The sequence below is a fragment of the Palaemon carinicauda genome, chromosome 38 (assembly GCF_036898095.1).
Source record: "Palaemon carinicauda isolate YSFRI2023 chromosome 38, ASM3689809v2, whole genome shotgun sequence".
Lineage (NCBI taxonomy): Eukaryota > Metazoa > Arthropoda > Malacostraca > Decapoda > Palaemonidae > Palaemon > Palaemon carinicauda.
The window spans coordinates 63,208,556-63,230,946 of record NC_090762.1 but is presented as its reverse complement, the minus strand read 5'-3'; the positions used below and the strand labels follow the sequence as shown (position 1 = coordinate 63,230,946).

Below are 22,391 nucleotides of genomic sequence, written 5' to 3'. Positions count from 1 at the left end.
CTAACTCTATGAAAATTCTTTTTGAAAGAGAGAATATTCTCTCATAATTGTCAACTTATTTATTTCATAAAATTTTTAGTTCTCCAGTCCCCTCTGCTTAGCTTACTGTCTCTAGGCCAATTTTTATTTCATTTCTTTTAATTGCACCTTTTCAAAAAGCTTTGGCACTATAATCCATATAATCCTGCTAATTTTCTATCATTGGGAGGGGGGTTGCATATGACTGCCCGTTTTAGTTAATGGAGCAGCACAGGCAAGCTTTAAAAAAAAACCAATACCTCATGAGGAGAGCCCCCACTTGAGCTCTGTCACAATTCATTATTAATACTGTGATTCGCTCTTTTAGCGGAACGAGCGCTTAGAAAAAGAGCAAAAAGAGCTTGAGAAACAAAAGCGCAAAGAAGAGGAGGAGAGCGGGGTAATCGGTGCTAATGATAACCCGTCTGATGCGGAAAATCCAGGAGACATCCGTTTGGAAGACAAGGAAGAAGCTTCGAGTAGGGAAGTTTCAGAACTCCCCAAATGTACCTCGAGTCAATCCAGAGGCACTTTTGACCTGTGCAAGGAATCATCCCCAGAGGTCCTAAGCCCCGGGACACCCGTGGTGCTACTGAGCCCTGGGATGCCTGTAGTAGAGGGCACTGAGATCACAGAGGTATCATCACGTTGCTGTTCTAACTCTGCCCTTCTTGAGTGTGTCCACACCACATATTGTGATTCACTTTAACAATGTCCCATAAAAAGTTAACTTCTTGTGACTAGAATAGTGTCATACTCTGTTTTTGTAGTCCTTCAAATTTTACTGTATTTCTGTGATTGGTTACTGGAGTGGTACATTTTTTGTAGTTTTTGGAACTGGGCAGAAACTGATCGCACGTCTTTCATACTTATATTTTTTCCTTCAATACGATAGATGGACCATTCTCTGGTGTTCTTGACTTGTTATTTTTTACGTATTATAAAAACTGTTAGCTCTGGCAGTGCACGACAATTGTATGACAGTTTTTCCAAAAGTACAGTACAGTAGTTCTCTGAATTTGGTCTTTGTGGTAGCAGAAGCACGATGTCAATCGAGGATGCCACCTGCTCTTTAGAAAACCTAGAATCTCTCTCAATTAGTTGAAAGATCTGAGTCTTTGTCCACACATGAATAGCAAGCAGATGATATGCACATGAAGGAGTGGTTATTAGTTGTGATGATGAGACGTTCTTGTTTTTGCATAACCATTTGCCCCTGTTTTGTGATGGATATTAGAATATGGATGATCATGTCCTCCTGTGTGTATTTTAGTAAGAGAGAGATGGGAGAACCTAACCAGCTGGGAATGGCACGTGACACTTTGTGTTACCGAAGGCAGTTCAGCCTGATAACCCCACCAGTTTCCAACACAACAATGAGGCTGGTGGATTATGTTTTTCAAAGAAGTTACTCTAATAATTGTTGTGATTATTTCCCAACCCATCCAGGAATGTTAACTTATCACATCTCGTCAGTACCACCTTTTTTGGCCCTACCTCTTGAAACACTGTATATCTTATGAATGTCCAGTCTGTACTATGTATGTCTCTTCGTGTTACAGTACCTCACCTGTGGGTATTGCTCCCGAGACATCTGATAGTAGATGCACCGAGATATTATTCCACACAATTATGTTTTATTATGTGACCCATTTGAATCTATACTGACCTGTATTTATTGTCCCAAAATGGATTCTTATTTGAATACAGTTTTAAGGATAATGATAATGAATCTCCACCTCTTGTATCCTCTTTCCTGATATGTGTGCCTTATCCAACCTATCCCATCCCTCTTGGATTTCTTTTGTACACCTGTACAACACTTGTAACTTACCTGTCTGCACAGTTTGTACAAATTGCACTGCATTTGAAATGACAGCATGTCAGTTTCATGAAGTGTTGTAATAACGATTGCATGCCCTATTGGAATGATAAAAAAAGACCAATTATGTTGCATTTCGGGCAGACATGGAATAAGATGAGAGTCGCCATTTATTGTGACTTAATTTTCAATGGTGGAGCTTTATTCTTATTGTGAAGTGTTAGAAGGACAAATTAAACTTCACATGACTCAAGTTATTTTGGTAGTTTTATCGTTATTCCAATGCTTAACTTGCATGTGTATGGGTGGCCCATCTGTTTATATGGTCCTAAAAGTGCGTTTGTTGCTTCTGTCATGTTTTACTTCTCTCATTTCTTTATTTCTTGCCATTTGTTCTCTTAGGTTTAAATGGACTCATTTCCAGTTAGTAAGAATTTATTACTTTGTGCCTCTTTTAGTAACCTTATGGATAATTTTTAAATTCTGAAAATATTTTGTCTTAGTAGGATGCTCAGATTTTTATTTTATTTTCTCCATTTTCAAATGTCATACAAGTATATAAATTCTAACCCTCATAGACAAGTGTATGCATTATAAGTAATGGTCGTAGTTTAACTATTCATCATATAATATATTCCTGATACTGTATTTTTGTACATCAAGTAGTGTAAATTTTTTACCCATGCCATATTTTCAAATAGAGGAGACTGTGTGCATTTAAAACCGTAGCACATGGAATCCAGTAGCTTTAGTCATGAGCTTAACTCACTTTGGCTAAAAGGGGAGGAAGGTCAGACAGGCTCCAGGAATGTCCAGAAATTTTAAAATGTATCATTTCCATGCGTTTGGGTCCATTTTTAACCCCATGTGACCCTTCACCGAGTTTTATTTGCCCCATATACGGTACTCAGTACACCTGCTGGTTTAATTTTCTGGAGCATGTTTGAGTCCTTACTTAATCACAAGTCAGTGATGAGCCCCATGAAGTGAAAAAAGAGGCACTAACAGGCACTTGAGTGAGAAGTTAAGCAGCCACTAAAGTGTCTCTGGTCAACACTAGGATGAGAAGAAGAGGTCGGCCTCAACCCTAGAAGCTCCTGAGGATGAAAAGCGTTTGCTGAAGGGGAACGAGGAGAGAATTAAAGAGAATCAGCTGAGACAAAAACTCCTCTATGCTGACCCTAAGTGCAACATTGAAAAAGGTACTTGCTATATTTTTTGTGTTTAACTGTTGAATATTATCCTTTTATTTCTTACTTTTGATATTTATTTCCTAGATAAACCGTAATTGAGTTAGCAGGCTTGTTGAAGAAGTTAACATTTTGTAATCATAACCTTAAAGTCTTAGCTTCTGATTTTATTAATTATCTTTTTTAATTGTAAAACATTGTTTTGTGACAAAACCAGTAGATTACTTTTCCTTGGAATATTCTGTACAAAATTCTTTAAAAAAAATGGAAAATTGACCATAAGATACTAACTTGCCAGGGGCTGATAAAGAGTCAACCATCCATTTACTAATCATTAACATGTAACAAAGGCACTGGAGATGTGGAAAACTATACTATAAAACTAATGTCATCACACTAAGAAAATGTCAGAAATACTGTACTTGAATAGTAAAGCTTCTAAAATGGTCTATATTAGATACGAAACAAGGATTGAGATAACATCAGATATATTGTACAGTACAATATTATGATTATACAGTATGTCTCTTTTTAAAGGATAATGTCTTCCAAGTCTAACTTAAGAGAAGAAATTCAAATTTTAAATGTAAACAAAAAATTAGTTCTTCATTTTTTATACAGGGTATTTCTTCTTTATACAAGAGGCTTTTTTTATCAACATAACCAAGTTTCTTTCAAATGCAATTTTGCTATTTATACAAAGTAAATTTCTATTGCTCATGTATTTCCTCTATACATTTTTCTCATTATTGCAGAGAGCAAACTTTTGCAAATGCCTCAAATTCAAGGGCGTGAGATGCGAGTACCAGAGTCGGCAATTCCACCTACGCCAGCCGGATTCACACCCATCATGGCAACCCCACACTCCCATTTGGGCTATCCCCCCATTATCACTCACACTGCTGCCACACCTCAAGGATCGCCCCACGCCACTTTGGAGTCTAGTGGACGTGGGGAACTGAACAACAGGCTCACACCTGCAATGGCCCTCTATTGCACTGCTGAACAATGCGACCGTCCACAGGTAAGACTGTATATTTAAGTTTTTAATATTTGTTTTTTTATTTATTCATTCTGTTTTATCCTAATATATTATCTTTATACTCACCTTATGTTCATATTAGTATTACTTGAAGTTGTATCTATGTCTACACCAAAATTAATATTATCCATTCTCTATCCTTGTAAAGTTCCTCCCCCTCAGAAAACCACCTTGCCATCTGACAGTTAATGGCTAATAAGAAGTCAATGATGCAAATTATATTCCGTACTACTTTTCAGTTTCTCGTCGACTGGTATCTAAATAAGACTTCTTTATTTCGGCCCTCGATTTAAATCGAGTTTCAGTACTGTATTTTTTATGAGTTTATAGATTGCAATGTGATTAAATTTTTTTTTTGGCCATAGGTAAAGTAATTACTGTACTGTAATTGTACAATGGCTACTTTCCTCTTGGTAAGTGTAGAAGAGAATCTTTAGGTGTGGTAAGCAATTCTTTTAGGAGAAGGACACTCCAAAATCAAGCCATTGTTCTCTAGTCTTGGGTAGTGCAATAGCTTCTGTACCATGGTCTTCCACTGTCTTGGGTTAGAGTTCTCTTGCTTGAGGGTACGTTTGGGCACACTATTTAATCTTGTGTTTTTTTCTTCCTCTTATTTTATTGAAAGGGTGTGTTGGGCAGGCCTAATAGAAAGGCCATGGATGCCTGGTGGTTTATCAAGAGATTGTCTTTTCCTTATCTGATTCTTTTACTTTTCAAAACCATCCTTGCTGTCCTCCCTTCAGCTGAAGTGGCTATCCTGGAAGGTATTTAGCCTTGCATGATGTATCGGTTCCTCCATGTTAACCAGTTTTTCCGACTTTTTTTTCTATAGTCTATGGGTTTGATCAATTAAGTATGATGTCTTTTTTATCACCATTAATTCTTATGCTCTCCGGAGACATTGAGCTAAATCCGGGACCAGTTCATCCTAGATTTTGTCAATGTTGTCTACTGCATTGCAATATTCGTGGTCTACCTGCAAATATTCATGTCCTTACAGTTGTGTCCAGACAATATGATATTCTTTTGTGCTCAGAAACTCTGGTTTCTAATATGAGGTACTCATCTGAGCTCCTTATAACTGGTTTTAAGAAGCCAATAATGTTGAAACACGATGCCATCCCTAGGACCAGGGGAATGGCGGTGTATATTAGGACTGAGTACCCTGCTTTTCATAAGTCCTGCTTTGAATGTGGATGTCATGGGATTCAGGTAATAAAAGTTTGTGGCAGGCATAACAACTTCTATTTGTGTTTGATCTACTGGAATCCAGACATGGATGATTCTCTCTTTGATTGTCTTCTTACCATTATGGCCAAGATACAAGAAAATGATAGAAAGGCCTCATTTTTTTCTTTGTTGGTGATTTCAATGCTCACCATAGGGAGTGGCTAAATTCTGTTTCTCTTACCAATTGCCATGGCTTAAGAGCTTTAGACTTTGCCTCTGAATCAGGCTGTGAGCAAATCATAAGTAAAGCTACTCACAGGTCTGGTAACTGCTTAGACCTCGTATGCACTGACTCCCCTGGCATTATAACAAGTAAGGTTGGTTCTCCAGTTGGGACATTTGATCATGCCTTGATTTTATTGATAGTGAAGACTGATTAGCTTGTCCCTGATGTATATTACTCATGTAAGATTTATATGAAATCTCATGCAGACTGGAATGGGATTTTACATGATCTTTTGAGCTTGAATTGGTCACAATTGTATAGTAGTGTTGATCCTGTAGTCCCTTTGAATGAGAATCTAGTCACCATAATTGATAGGCGTATCCCTTCTCGTGTACTAAGGTATCGAGTGAAGGACAAACCATGGTTCATTGATGATTGTAGACGTACTTATTTGGAGAAGCAGGAGGCCCATCATCTTTGGAAGTGTAACAGATCAGATTTGACCTGGAATAACTATACTCAGCTTAGAGCTTTTGCTCAGAGAGTTTATGCTTTAACTGAAAAAGAATACAATTTAAGCACAAAAAAACCCTATCTAGTACAAGCCAGGAGCATAAGTGGTGGACTACCCATAAATCTGCACTTTTCGGTGTAGATACAACAGTTCCTCCTTTAATTGAACCAGATGGCTCTGTCACTCACTTTGGCAGATGTGTTTGACAGCAAGCAGAGTAATGAGGAACTCAAACTTCCTCATTCCTGTTTTCCTGAGGCTAAACTAACTAGTTTAGCTTTTCGATCTTGTGAAATTAAAGCTCTGTTGATGGACCTTGATGCTTATGGAGGTGTAGATCCAAAGGGTATTTTTCCTTTGTTTTTTATAAAGACTGCAGATTTCTTAGCTCCAAAGTTATCTGTTATTTTGCACAAATTAGCAAGAAGATAAGCTTTTAGCTCTTGTTGGAGAATTAATAATGTTATTCCACTATGTAAATGTGTATATGGTAGCTCAAGTCCAACTGATTACCACCCAATTTCCATAACTTCCATATTATCTAAAGTTTTTGAACGTCTTTTGGCAAAACGTCTTAATAGGTTTGCTGAAGGTAATCATCTGTTCTCTTGTTTGCAATTTGGTTTTTGTAAAGGACTTGGAGCATGTGATGCCCTTCTTACAATCTCCAGTGCTGTACAGAAATCCCCTGATTGTGGTCAGGAAGTTTTATGATTGGCCTTTATTTTAGTGCTGCCTTTGACAGTAAAAATCATGAAACCCTTATTTTCAAACTCAAACAGTTGGGAGTGGGTGGGTCGTTTCTTAGCATCATTATTGAATTTTTAAGTAATAGATCGCAAAGAGTTGTTGTTGATGGGCACCATAGTGAGTATAAGTATGTGATTTCTGGTGTTCCTCAGGTTAGTGTTCTTGGCCCATAACTGTTCAGACTATATACACATGACATGGGGTTTGGCTTAGAAAACAATCTTGTTGCATATGCAAATGATGCTATTCTCATTGCATCAATTCCATATCCTGAATGTAGATCTGGGGTTGCTGAATCCCTTAATAGAGATCTAGATAAAATCAGTGCATGGTGTCAATTATAGGGTATGAAGTTGAATCCTAACAAAACTTAAAGTATGATTGTAAGTAGGTCAAGGACGGTGGCTCCTCAACATCCGGATCTCACCATTAATAATGTTTCTTTAACTTTGTATGACTCTTTTAGAATTTTAGGTGTGATTTTTGACAGCAAACTACTTTTGAGAAGCACATTAGGTCTGTGTTTTCTTCAATTGCACAAAAATTTACTTATTAAGAAAGTCTTTCAAGTTTTTTGGTGATCAGTCTATTCTGAAGTGTTTTAATTCTTTCATTTTACCTTGTTTCGAGTATTGTTCTCCTGTCTGGTCTTCAGCTGCTGATTCTCTTCTTTATTTGTTGGACAGGAACTTCGGTCTATTAAATTTCTTATTGCTGATCTAGATATTAATCTCTGGCACTGTCGTTCTATTAGTTCATTATGCATGTTGCATAAGCTTTTGTATAATTCTGACCATCCTTTACATTCAGATCTTCCTTGACAGTTCCATCCTGTTCGTAATACTAGGTATGCAGTTAATTCTAATAGTCAGGCCTTCTCTATCATCACGCTCAATACTACACAGTACTCTATAAGTTTTATTCAGCTGTGATCAAGTTGTGGAATGATCTTCGTAATCGGGTTGTTGAATCAGTAGAACTTCAAAAGTTCAGACTCGCAGCAAATGTTTTCATGTTGAACAGGCTTACATAAGTCCTTTTATAGTTTACAAATCAAATATCTGTTTTTAGAATATTTTATTTTAAATTTTCATCACTTCTTATATCGTTTATTTATTTCCTTATTTCCTTTCCTCTCTGGGCTATTTTTCCCTGTTGGAGCCCTTGGATTTATAGCATCTTGCTTTTCCAACTAGGGTTGTAGCTTAGCTATTAATAATAATAATAATAATAATAATAATAATAATAATAATAATAATAATAATGCAGCTGGTGGCCCTAGTGTTATGATTACCTGTATGCGTTTGGAGGAAGGTTTTTTCACTCACATTTTCTCTTCTTTTTGAAGTTTATGTCAGATTTTAGTTGATTGCTTTGATTTCATATGTAAAGAGATTTAACATTTAGTAATCACTTTACTGAGTTGTTTACATTTAGTTCAGGTTTTATTCAGTGTAGATTGAGACCACTAGACTAATTTCTCAAGTTTTGCCCAGTAGTTCTTCTTACAGTATATTATCTTCACTAATTCCGCAACTTTTCTGCTTTTTAGACCACCGAGTTCTGAGGTAGTAGGTGCTCATGTCCAGCCTCTTTACACCTTTATTATGGCGTGAATATTTAATAACCATTATTTTCAGTATAAATTCAGTAAGATCATTTTTCATGTTTTGATTGTCAGTGAGCCTGGTGCAATTTTGAATTTCAACTTTTGTGTTTTTTTTCGGCCGCTAGATGCATTATCGTAAGGCTAGTACATTTTCGTCTGAATGACTTTGTTGTCTAAAGAGTCTTAAAATATTTGGAAAATTATATTGATAGGATATCCAATTAAGTTACTTGAGTTAAGTTTTGATGATTCTTTTTATTCTAATTTTTCTGTGAATGTTCACTAAGATGATTTATTTCCAGTTTCTGATTTCTTTAATCAGGTATCTCTTTTTAATGGTTAGAAAAATTATTTCTGAAAGTCATCCAAAAAATTTACTTAAGGTAACTTCTGACTAGCATTATTCTCGGCTAATTTAAGTTCTGTTTTAGCAATAAAACTTCCTATCATGCCATGATGTTATGAGATGTATAATATTTCAATGGCTAAACTTAAATATTGATTTGGATTTAATTATTCCCTGGAATAAATAATCAATGCCGAATATTTGAGAATTGATTTACTAGAGAAGTGCTGGTTGTGAGTAATAAAGTGAGAATATTCTTGAAATATTCCTTTGCAGAGACTAACATTTGCACTCCATCGACATATAAAATGTTAGTTAATAGTTTTTGACTTGTTCAAATAAGACTATTTCAGATGGGACTCAAGACTGTGATTAAGCATAGGAAACAATTATGTTCTTCTATGTTGGGACAGTGTCTAATCCTCTGAATCAGTCTGTTTTCTTCCTCTATTTTGGGTTTTGTATTAGATATTGATAGGATTGATAAGGTGGCTACACAAATAATCAGAGATATCAAATGATACTTTGACGCCTTTTTCTTGGTGTACCCATGTTTCTCCCTATGAATCAGTGGCTACTATATCTTTTAAGTTTATATTTCTTAGGGCTTCATTTAATAATGGAGGGAGGCCTTCGAGATTCCTCTCTGAAAGGCTTAATAGTAAAATTTCTTCTTCTTTTATCTAACTTTGAGAAGACTTCTACCAGTTTCATGGGAAAGGAGTCCTGTCAAATGCCTCTGGCCTCCAACTATTCATTAACAAGATATGTATCTAATTCAATAAAGGTCCTGTTTTGGGAGATTGAGAATGGTAAGCTACTACATAATACAGTATAGAAGGGTTATTTAGATTGATAAAAATTAAGGAATTTTTCAGTAAGATGAATTAGTTTGGGTAATTTGTTGAAATTTCAGTTTCTGTCAGAAGAAATTATGTATTTATGCTATAGAGGTTAAGTCCGTGCTTGAGAAGCTAGTCTTGTCAAGTACCCTGGTGTAACTTATTTTCATCAGGATTGAAAAGTAATGTGGGTCTTATATTTTTTTTTAGATCCTACAGTTTTCAGAATGGATTAGGTTAATCTAAGAAGTGATATTTATTTTTTTAAAAAGGGTCTATGATTGGGACAGTGTCTAATCCTCAGAAGCAACTTTGTTTTCTTCCCCTTTTTTGGGGTTTTGTATTAGATATTGATAGGATTGATAAGGTGGCTACACAAGCAACCAGAGATATCAAATGATACTTTGAGGCATTTTTCTTGACGTACCCATGTTTCTCCCTTTGAGCCAGTGGCTACTATATCTTTTAAATTCATACCTCCAAGGGCTTCATTTCATAATGGTGGAAGGCCATCAAGATTCAGCTCTGAAAGGCTTTATGGTGAAATGCCAAAGGAGCTAGGGTAGTCCTATCCTTATAGGTCTATGATAGTCTTTCTCAGCTTCTTATAGGAAACATTTTTCCTTCTACTAGTTCAGTATGTTCCATGGTAAAGGAGTCCTGTCAGATGCCTCTGGCCTCCAACCATTCCTTGTTAAAGAAACAAATACCTTTTCCAAGATATGTATCTAATTCAACAAAGGGCCTGTTTTGGAAGATAGAGAACAGCTAGCTACTGCATAATATATAAGGGTTATATAGATTGATACAAATTAAGGAATTTTTCAGTAAGAAGAATTAGTTTGGGTAATTTGTTGAAATTTTGGTTTTTGTTTGAAGAAATTGTGTATTTAGGTTACAGAGGTTTAGTCTGTGCTCAAGAAGCTAGTTTGTCAAGTACCTTGGTGTAACTTATTTTCTTCAGGATTGCAAATGTATTCTTGGTCTTTTATTTGTGAAGACCCTACAGTTTTCAGAATGGATTATTTTTTTCAATGTTCTTTTTTTTGGAATTTTCTTTTTTTCTTTTAATTATCTTACAGATAAATGTGCCACATACCCCTTTTGGGAAGGAAGGGTGATGATAAGTCAGATAACTGTGAAGTTGTATGATAATAAGATTGATATATTAAGAGTAAAAGTTCTTATTTGGTTGGTTAATATAGACTTTCAAATGTCATCTTTCCTAAAATATCATTTTGGTTTCAATGACAAGGTCATAAAGCAAGTTAGTTTCAAGGCAGAGGAAGGTCCTACAAGTTTAGATTCACAAAGTGGCAGTTCGACTACTCTTTGCTTGGAAATAATTTTTTGGCAAAGGTTTATCTAAAAGAAACCTGTTTTTATTAAAAATTTACTGGCTATCAAGTGCTGTAGTAACTGTGATAGCTATGGTGTAAATGAGAATTCAATTTCAAATTATTCCTTTAAACTTAGTTTAAGTTGTACCTGTTTTCCTCAATGAAATAGTTCAAGGTTTACTTTATTATACTGTGTGAGACATTAGTTTTAAAAGGTGTATAGTGGGTGTTGATTTGGAATCCAATTGGTAAACTTGAGGGATTACGAATTTATTTGAGGTTAGGATTGGTTATCTTTTAAACAAGTCTTAAGTGGTTGATAAATTTATTAGTCTAAAGTGTTACTTTTCCATTTCTTTCCTCCACTATTCCACTATTCCATCTCCATCAGAGTGTGTCAATAAAAGTAAACAGAATTCTTATGATAAAACTTTTTATTTTTATACTCACCTGATGTTCACATGCTCTACATGCCCAGAAGTTGTGGCCTGATTGGTAACGTCTCTGCCTGGTATTTGCCAGACGGGGTTCGAGTCCTGCTCAAACTCGTTAGTTCCTTTAGTGTCTGCAACCTTACCATCCTTGTGAGCTGAGGTTGGATGGTTTGGGGGGAGCGTATAGGTCTATCTGCCGAGTCATCAGCAGCCATTGCCTGGCCATCCTTGATCATAGCTTGGGTGGAGAGGGGGCTTGGGTGCTGATCATATGTATATATGGTCAGTCTCTAGGGCATTGTCCTGTTCGCTAGGACAGTGTCACTGTCCCTTGCCTCTGCCATTCATGAGCAGCCTGTAAACCTTTAAACCACCTCCCTCCTCCCCAATCAGTGATATCAAGAGACTAATGATCAGGTTTTTTACTTCAAGAAATGAAATGTAGTAGGGAATATGTCATATCATAACTAGTTAGTTGCCATCAATTACTAGAAGGTATAGTGGGTCCCAGAGGGATAGCCATTTTGCAAGGAGAGAGAACAGGAGATTTTTACTTTTTGAGACATTGAAACAGCTTTGGGTAAAAGTAATAATAATGTCAGTCGAGTATAAAAATAATAGATTTTATCTTAAGATTTTTTTTATTGCTAATATGCTCTTTAATGTTATTCAAGGACAAGTAACCTAATGGTAATGTACCATCAGTCTTCATTGTATAAATATGTACATTATAAAAATTTATACATATCTATACACTGATGACCTGCATACAGGTATATGTATACTGTATTTATTTATCTCCCCAAAAGCAGTAAGAATGTAAAATCATCTGAAATTGAATATCTTATTCAATTACTTAGTGTATCTCATTGGCATTCCCATATGCATAGTTGATGTATCTCATTGGCATTCCCATATTATGCATAGTTGAAATAATCTAGTAATACTTTAATGTGTCTTTTCAGGGAGTACTAAGGTCTGCTTCCATCAAAAGCAACAACACTTCATTATCATCTCGTTCATCTCACACATCCAGCCACATGGGGCCTCGTATCACTCTTCGCCGCGAGTCTCTCTCCCCCCATGATCTTCCAGGGAGGCGTGACTCTATTAGCACATCTCATGGGTAGGTTGATTGATTGATTTTATACTTTGAATTTGTATTACAAATAGAATAATAAATTTAATGCCTCTATTTGGTGAAATGATCAATTCCCAGAAAGGGAAATTTATATTACTTTTTAAATTCACAGCATAGTATTTTTGTAGCGCAGCATGTTCCTCTCGCATATCTTTATATTGTTGTACATCTATCTACTGTAGTCTCGGGTCAAAATTTTATACCTTTGTTACAAATTATAGCTTGGCCAATCTCACAGATCTTATTGTCCTCCTGTCATATCTAATATCTTCACATATTCTTAAATTTTTATTTTTACCTGTCATGTAAAACCTGACTTTATGTTACTTTACAGTATCCGTAAAATATACTTGTTCCAACACTCATATAAAACTTATGCTATTCATTAGGGATTATTACACTTATATAAAACTTATGCTATTCATTAGGGATTATCCTTTCAGCGAAGGTGAAACTAGCCATAAGACTTTTAGGGAGGTGGAACTACCCCACTGCTAAATAGGCGAAGCGCTGAGGCTTCCTCAATCGCAAAAGCTAAATAATTTTCCCCGTAGGGATCGAAAACATTTACAGCTAAATCAAACTGCAAAGAGGGGTAGGTACTCAACTTAGACGAAGAAGAGGAAGTCATCATACGAAGAAAATCTTTAAAATAAGCTGATAAAGAGCACACAACAAACAACAGAACAGTAGCGTGAAGCTGCGAACAAAGGAATGGAGCGCCAGAGACGTATGGGAGCACCAAAAGGTGATAGGATAAGTAACGGCTCCTCACTTGTCCTTCACCTTAGTGGATTAGACTAGGTAATGTATATATATATATGATATATATATATATATATATATATATATATATATATATATATATATGTGTGTATATATATATATATATATATATATATATATATAATATTATATATATATATATATATATATATATATATATATATATACAAATATATAACGGATTTTGAGCGAAGCGAAAAATCTATTTTTGGGTGAGATGGCCATGTCGTCCTGATGGAAGTTCCTATAGGGTAGCTTCCTAGGGTATATTACAACTACGGTGATATTCCCAGAGAATTTACCTTAAGGTACCCAGAATTCTAACTCCTGGAGCGAATATCCCTAATGAAAGGGATATCGCGACATATCAGAGGACGTATTCTTGACACGCCACATGGCAATCTGCACCCCAAACAGAGATAACACATCGAGGGGTCAATTGGCAAGAAACGAAAACGGGAAAGAAAAAGGGGGAGCCGCTCCTAAGGCTCCCTCTTCTCCAGTTTCATAAGCGTGCCTGGCGCCAATCCTGGCGCCATCTGTATTCCTTGTAGCGTTCACGAGGTGCTACAGATACTGTATGTAGGGAGGGGTCCTACAGCCCTTTCATAGAAAGGGAAGGGCGGGTCCATCAGGACGACATGGCCATCTCACCCAAAAATAGATTTTTCGCTTCGCTCAAAATCCGTTTTTTGGGCTCAAACCATGTCGTCCTGATGGAAGTATACCAGAGCATTACTGTATCTGTGGATTCTCAGAACGTGCCGTACTCCCCGGAGGTAATTTTTCCCGGTCGACTAGACCTAGAGACCTAAGATGTTACCGTTATACATTTTTCAACTAACCATAAACCATGTTAGAGCTTCCTGCCCCCTACAGGGAAGAGTCCTACTAGACTCTGGAAAAGTCTCGAAGAGTACATATACCTATGTATGAATACCAGGCAAGCTAATATAGTGGTCTCACCCTATATTAAGTAAAGCATAGTTTGTAAAGAACCACTGCGTCAATATGAAATATTGACCAGTTCTCCGCACAATACTTGTATTGGACAAAGGTTTATATCCGCATAGGAGGAAACTTGTAAAACCGCCACCGTCCCCTTCTGGGGAACAATTCTATTAGAATTATCCCAGATAAAGTACATTGAATGAATGCTCAATTATACCAATAAATTGACACAGGTGAAGGAGACGCAAGGTTCTCAAGAACAAGTTTATTGACAAGCAATAAATAGACAGGTTAACAACAATTATACAGTATATATATATATATATATATATATATATATATATATATATATATATATTTATATATAAGAAGAGGATAACCCAAACTTTAGGCATAAGTATGATAGTAAACAGAACTTGTTTATCTGAAAGAAAAAACATTATTGCCACTTTTAAGATACCGAGGTATCAAAGTCATAAAAGTCTGTATTACAAATCAATCACATTAGCGTTAGAAAACGCTCGGCACACATGTCTGCACTTATGCTAGGTTCACCTTTGGAAATGGAACAGTCTACGTGGGCAACTCAGTGCCCTCACTTAGTTTGTAGTACTGTATGTAACTACACACTCACCCTGGAATTAATCGTCCCAATTAAAACCACTGTTCCTCGCAGAGTTAAACAGTAGGGTTAACAACGCGACCCACTGCTACCACAGATCTCTTTAGTTCCTCTACTTGCTTTGCATAGTGGCGAAAGAACACTCTGGAAGACTTCCAGCCAGTGTATGAACGGAGATGTTCAAAATCCATACAATTAAAGAAATTTAAGGATGAGGCAACTTTCCTCGGATCGTGACCTGCGGGTGTACTGTCAGGATCCGCTCTGCGAATAAAATATGTGATTTTCGCTCTGAGTTGATTCAGAGATAAATTTGAGCCTGATGTTTCTCCCCTGAATAGTTGACCACCCTTGAAGTCTGAAGTTCTACGAAGATAGACCTTTAGGCATTCTACTGGACATAGAGATGCATCTTCTTTCAGAGGGCAGATTCTCCAGGGACCCCACCTGTTGGTGGGTAACTCATTCTTGGCGAGAAACGTAGGATCCGGAAACAGGTTCAGTTCTCCCCCATCCAGGAACTGAACACGACCTGCCTCTCTCGAGAGGGCTACAATTTCACTAACCCTGGCCCCGGACGCGAGTGCAAATAGGAAAATAACTTTGTGTCAAATCCTTTAACGCACACTCCTCATTGCTCAACAGAGAAGCGAAATGAAGAACTTTGTCTAAAGACCATGAAATGGGCTTTGGAGGTGCTGAAGGTCTGAGCCTAGCGCAGGCTTTCGGAACTTTATTAAAGATCTCGTTACCGAGGTCGACCTGGAAGGCATATAGAATGGGTCTTGTCAAAGCAGACTTAAACGCCGAAACCGTGTTAGCTGCCAACCCTTGACCATGGAGGTGGATGAAGAAAGATAAGCAGAAGTCTGTCGAGATCTCCTGCGGATTCTTCGCCTTGACAAAGGCCACCCATTTTCTCCAAGATGACTCATATTGCCTTCTAGTGGATTTGCACTTATATTCCTCTAGGAAGTCTATGCTGGCTTTCGAAATCCCGAAACGCTTTCTCACCGCTAGGGAGAGAAAATCATGAGCTGCAGGGTCCGGGTTTTCTGTAATGAAGCGCAGACAGTCGACTTCTGGACTCGCTGGGTCAGAACTGGATCTGGTAGCGGTACAAACTTCAGCCGTAGTTCCAATGCCAGGGGAACCACACGCTGTTCGGCCACTTGTGGGCCACTATTGCCGCTACCCCCTTGAAGGATCTCAGTTTGTTGAGGACCCTCAACAGAAGGTTGTGAGGAGAGAACAGATAAATCCTGGACCATCTGTTCCACTCGAGGGACATCGCGTCCAATGCTTCTGCTAAGGGGTCCTCGTACGGGGACACGTACAGGGCAACTTCTTGTTGTCTTTCGTCGCAAAGAGGTCTATCTGCAGTTCTGGGACTTGATTCAGAATGAAGGAGAATGATCCTGCGTCTAAGGACCATTCCGACTCTATCGGTGTGAACCTGGATAGAGCGTCCGCTGTCACATTGCGGACTCCTTGAAGGTGAACTGCCGACAGGTACCACTTCTTCTTTTCCGCCAATCGGAAGATGGCCAACATCACCTGGTTGAGAGGTGGTGACCTCGATCCTTGTCGATTCAAGCATCTCACAACTACCTCGCTGTCCATCACCAACCTTATGTGGATCGAGTGACGCGGGGAGACTTTCTTTAAGGTAAGGAGCACTGCCATAGCTTCTAGAAAGTTTATGTGAAAGGTCTTGAATAGCTTGGACCAAGTCCCCTGGACTTTTTTCCGATGAGATTGACCTCCCCATCCCTCCTTCGAGGCGTCTGAGTGAATCGTCACCGACGGGGGAGGTGGCTGAAGAAGAACCGACTTCTTTAGATGTCTGGCTTGGGACCAAGGCATGAGAAGAGTACGTAGCCGAAGCGGAACTGGTCTTCTCAGATCTCTTCGCGCGTTTGATGCATAACTTCTCCAAACTCCGGTTGCATCCTTTAGCTGTGCTCTTAGCACTGGGTCTGTCACCGAAGCAAACTGGAGAGACCCCAGTACCCTCTCCTGTTCGCGTCTTGATATCCTTTCGGAATCTAGAAGTCTCTTGACAGAACCCGCTATCTCCTTCCTTTTCTTCGCCGGGATGGAGAAACGGTGTGACATTAGGTCCCAGTGGATTCCCAGCCACTGGAACTTTTGAGATGGAGAAAGTCGAGACTTTTTTCAGTTGATCTTGAAGCCTAGATACTCTAGGAACTGGATCACTTGACTGGAAGCTTGCAAGCATTCTGTCTCGGATGCTGCCCACACCAACCAGTCGTCCAGGTAGGCTACTACCTGAATTCCCTTTAGGCGTAATTGTTTGAGAGCTACGCTCACAAGCTTCGTGAAAATCCTTGGGGCTATATTTAGCCCGAATGGCATGGCTCTGAAGGCGTATAGTCTTCGTTGTAGCCTGAACCCTAGGTAGGGGGAGAGTCGACGGTTGATTGGAACGTGCCAATAGGCGTCCGACAAGTCTATGGAGACGGAATATGCCCTCTTGGGCAGTAAGGTCCTTGTGTGTTGCAGTGTTAGCATCTTGAATTTGCAATTCACTATGAACTTGTTGAGTGGCGACAAGTCCAGAATGACTGAGCTTTTCCGAGTCTTTCTTGGGAACACAAAACAGCCTCCCTTGGAATTTGATGGACTTCACCCTTCGGATCACTTTTTTCTCCAACAGTTCTTGAACGTACTCCTCCAGAACGGGGGTGGAGTGTTGGAAAAACCGAGGGCACGGGGGTGGAGTGCTGTACCAGCTCCAGCCCAGTCCGTTCTTGAGTAGGCTGTGGGCCCAGGGATCGAAGGTCCACCGATCCCGAAAATTCTGAAGTCTCCCTCCTACCGGCATCATCTCACTTGGACTGCCGTCCTGAGGTCTTGCCTCCCTGACCGCGACCACCCCTGAATCCCCTTCCCCTTGAGGGGCGCCTAGACGACCCTCTGGCTGCTCCTCTAGGCCTTGCTCGAAAGGAAGTAGACTGCCCTTCGAACGTTGGGGTGAATGCCGTGGACTGTGTCGACACGGCCTGGGGTACCCACTGAAATGTGGTCGGGGTTTGTGCCACCAACTGGGGCACTGAAGGCAATGGCAATTGCAGTTGCTGTTGCTGTTCAAGAGGCTTGGCTGGCCGAGACAGTAGCCTAGTCCTCATAGTCTTCCTCTTTGGTTGAGGACCCTCATCCGGGGAAGACTTTCTTTTGTTAGCCAGGCCCCACTTCTGGAGAAGGTTTCTATTCTCCGTGGCAGCCCTATCAACAACTTCTTTGACCAATTCGGTAGGGAACAGGTCTTTGCCCCAAATGTTGGAGGAGATTAGCTTCCTTGGCTCGTGCCTCACCGTAGCCGAGGTGAACACGAACTCCCTACAAGCTCTCCTCGCCCTGACGAAGCCATAAAGATCCTTCGTCACTGTGGCCAGATGAGTCTTGGCCACTACCATGAACATTTCATGGACCTTGGGGTCACTTGCCTTCGTCTCAAGAGTAGTCTGAAGAGACATTGAGGCAGCCAGTCTTTCTTTTGTCTCGAGCTCTCTCCGCAAAAGAAAGTCAGACAGCTTAGGGAGGTCCTCGCCGAACTGACGTCCGGCAATATCAGCCTCCAACTTCCCAACTGAGAAGGTAAGATGGACGTCCTTCCAGTCTTTGTGGTCCATAGGCAGGGCCAGCGACAAGGGTTTACACTCCTCCAGGGAGGGGCAAGGCTTGCTGGCCTCGACTGCTTTTAGTACAGCCGCAAACCCTTTCTGTAAAAAGGGGAAGGCTCTAGCAGGAGAGGACACAAAGGAAGGGAGCTTCTTACTCAATGCAGCTACCTTTGAGTTCGTGAAGCCCCTCTCTTTCATCGAGGATGAAAGCAAAGCTTGAGCCTTAGCATGGTCCATCACTATGACCTCCTTCGGCTCTGTCTCCTCCTTTGAGGCTGGTTCCTTCCTCAGCCGGACATAACAGTCCGGATATGACCCCTTGCTGGGCCAGAATTCCACCTCCTCTAGGGGAACTGAACCCAACTTATCCGAGATGACGATCTTTCCAGTCGTCATCGGCATGTGCTCAGCATACCTCCATGGGTTAACATCTGAGCACAAGGGAAGGTCTTTCACATTGAGCCTTTTCTGGGGCCCATGTGATGCTGCAAGGCTCTGCATCCGCAGTTCCATTGCAGCCGCCTTCTCCTGATTCTCCTTCTGCATTTGTTGGATCATTCCAACAATGGAGGAGAGGGCCTGTCCCAGCTCTACTAGGAGACCGGCCGATGTTGAGGGAATAGGCTCCGGGATCTGAACCGGAGTAGCCGACACCTCGTCGACCTCTTCCTCTACAACGTCTGGGGCTTGAACTTCATCCTGGCCTCCTGCCAGGAGGTCTTCCTCCAGACGCTCGTCCACATCAGACATCCTGTCATCCAACTGGATGTCTTGCATAGCGACCGCGACTTCAGCATCCACTTGGATCTGAACTTGGGGGATCTCCTCTTGAGGCTGGGGAATCACTGCATCAGCTGATGCCCTAGGGAAAAGATACGCCCTCATCTTCTCACTTGGAAGATAAGGTCCAGAGGTGTTCTTCTGGAAGCCCCTTACCCAGGTACGAAGCTTCTCCCTTGCTATATCCCTTGATTCCGCCGTCCTAGGGGAATCAAAGGCCTCAGTAATCAGGTTAGTGCACACGGTACATACCTGAGGGTCCCAATACTGGAGATCACCCTTGGAGACAGCGCATGCTGCGTGCCTCCTACAAAACTCATGTCCGCAGAGGTTCTTACCGCGGACGTTGCAGAAAACACTTCCGCACTTCGGAGGGTCCTCCTGTAAAGAGAAGAAATTTCCATGAGTATCAAGTGAACTACGTATCACTGGATATGCACAGTTTAGCATAACAATTCAGAAACGAAAGACACACACTTGTGTTTCCTTCACAACCAATTGTTGCAGCCTTCCAGATAATAAAATCGTATGGTTAATCTCTTCTAGAATAACCAATGCAAAGTTTCCAGAGGAAACAGGTGGAGCTCACACCTAAGCAATGATTTTAAAATCCTGGATAATAGACAAGAAAGAACTCACTTTCTTATCTGTAAGGCAACAGCAAAGGGCTGTGCAAGACAACACAAAAGTGTTAGAACACACAGTGCTGTACCAAAACTTATACTATAGTTTTCCTCTTACAGTATATGTTATACCGAAGAATACTGGTACAGTATAGAAGGTTATGTGCCGGCCGGCACTTGCTGGCCGGCACACATCATAACTAGCTTTAAAGTATACTACTTAACAGCTATAAGGCGGCAGAACGCTGGTTCAAATGCATGTGCCGGCCGGCAACAGCCAATGTCGGCTACACAAGGTAGCACCCGGCTGCCGGCCACTGCTCCTAGCGACCGGCAGACAAGGGCTGACATTAGCCAGCCGGCAAAGGTACACAACCGATGCCAGCCAGCAGCAAAAGAACCAGAGGACTACGACTGCCCGGCTGCCGGCCTCATAGGCCGGCAGCCGGGTCGGGTACAGCACTAGAAGAAAACAGAATGGATGCCGGGATAAGAGCGTAATCAACCTCCAAGCCCGGCAATCCGAAAGAGTGCATATAAGGAAGGGGAGAATCTAATTCAGGCTTCCTGACCAATGCCGTCTGGCTCTACAGGCAGGCATGGATGAGGGACCAAGGGAGGTCCGGGCAGCACTCAAAGCAGAAGACCCTTGCCGGCCGGCAGACTCTGCCGGCCGGCAAAGGACTGAGTCAATTCCACATCCTAACCTATCCTAGGTCCAGATGTAGAATGACGTACAGTACTGTAATGGCTAGGCCATTACGGAGATAGAGGGGGAAGGGACAAAAGAGGGTCCTACCAACCTTGCTTTAGTGAAGGATCACCCACAGCCAAGGAAACTCATCTTAGCCTAAGGGAGATCCAAGGAGGGAGGCCAGCAATACTTGCCAGCTCCCAAAGAACCAAAGCAAGGAAGGTGTTGCTACTCCCAGGGAAAGAAACTTATCCTCCCACCGAGAACAGCAACAAGGACTAGTCTGCTAGATCACAAAAGAAGGAATCATCTCGTACAGAAACCTTCGGTAGTGACCTAAGGAGGCTAAGCCTCCTATGTCTGTGTCAGGCCAGCGAGGGAGACTCTACCCCAAGCCAGACGAACACAGACTCGGACTAAAAACTCTGTTGTTCTGTCCCACTCTGAAACCAGACTTACTGGAACAGGAAGGTACAGTAACACCCCAGTATAGTTTTATCGAAAGTTAATTCAGATAAACCACTTAGGGATAAGCCCAAGGCTTAAACAGAGGGAAAGGGATTGCATACTTTCTCCGAAGAAAAGAAAGCAACCGGGGAGTATGAGAAAGTATACTAAGGCTCCATAAGCAACTTAGCCTAGGCACCAAGAGAATCGATTACCTAAATCACCGAAACTCACTCGTATACTATCTTGGAAATATTCAACATAATCTTAAATGTATAAAAAACAGCCTAATGCTTCAATAAAATTTTAATACACTCGGAAAACCAAAATCATGCAGAAAGTACTAGGACCAAACGACTAGGCTACATGGCCTAGCGTAGGCCAGAGTTGGCGAATACTTCGCCAAAATAATACTAAAGCACAAAAGGAAACGGCTCTTGTAACAAAGATTAATCCTATTAATCACTTAAAAATTTACCAAGAGCCTACATTTATACATAAAAGAGATGGTACTCAACTTATCAGAGGCCGACGAAGTTGGAGAAGCCATGAAAAGCTGAATAAATCCAAGATTTGCGAGAAACACAGGAAAAAACACCGAGTTGTTAAGCTACGCAAAAAGGAATACAGATGGCGCCAGGATTGGCGCCAGGCACGCTTACGAAACTGGAGAAGAGGGAGCCTTGGGAGCGGCTCCCCCTTTTTCTTTCCCGTTTTCGTTTCTTGCCAATTGACCCCTCGATGTGTTATCTCTGTTTGGGGTGCAGATTGCCATGTGGCGTGTCAAGAATACGTCCTCTGATATGTCGCGATATCCCTTTCATTAGGGATATTCGCTCCAGGAGTTAGAATTCTGGGTACCTTAAGGTAAATTCTCTGGGAATATCGCCGTAGTTGTAATATACCCTAGGAAGCTACCTTATAGGAACTTCCATCAGGACGACATGGCTTGAGCCCAAAAATATATATATATATATATATATATAATACGTGCATATATATATATATATATGTATATATATGTATGTGTATATATATGTATATATGTATATGTATGTATATACAGTGATGCCTCGCAACACAAAATTAATTGGTTCCGTAAGGGCTTTCGTGAAGTTATTTTTTCATGTAGCGAGTCACCTTTTACATGTAAATAGCCTAATTCGTTCTAGACCCTAGAAAAACACCACATTAAATGATCATGAAAAGGATATTCGCCACTAAACTACTAAATATATGAAAAGCACTGTATTTTGATCATTTAATAATAAATTGATAATATTATTCTGGAAAAGAAGTGTTTAATTAGAGCAAACAGTAAAAATAAATTAACAAAAATGTTGAACCTTACCTTTGGAGTGAGGCGATGTCCGAGAGCGAAGTGTGGTGCGGTAGAG

General features: G+C 40.3%; 1 protein-coding gene across 4 annotated transcripts in view; it reads left to right on the top strand.

Annotated features, from left to right (window-relative positions):
* Ca-alpha1T (Ca[2+]-channel protein alpha[[1]] subunit T) overlaps positions 1-22,391 on the top strand; it is a 340,709-nt gene that overhangs the window by 90,713 nt on the left and 227,605 nt on the right. For all 4 annotated transcript variants that reach the window (XM_068362312.1, XM_068362310.1, XM_068362308.1 and 1 more), the window contains 4 exons: positions 347-655; positions 2,901-3,042; positions 3,786-4,054; positions 12,269-12,429. In XM_068362312.1, coding sequence (XP_068218413.1) covers positions 347-655; positions 2,901-3,042; positions 3,786-4,054; positions 12,269-12,429 — 881 coding nt within the window. The remainder of the gene's footprint in view (positions 1-346; positions 656-2,900; positions 3,043-3,785; positions 4,055-12,268; positions 12,430-22,391) is intronic.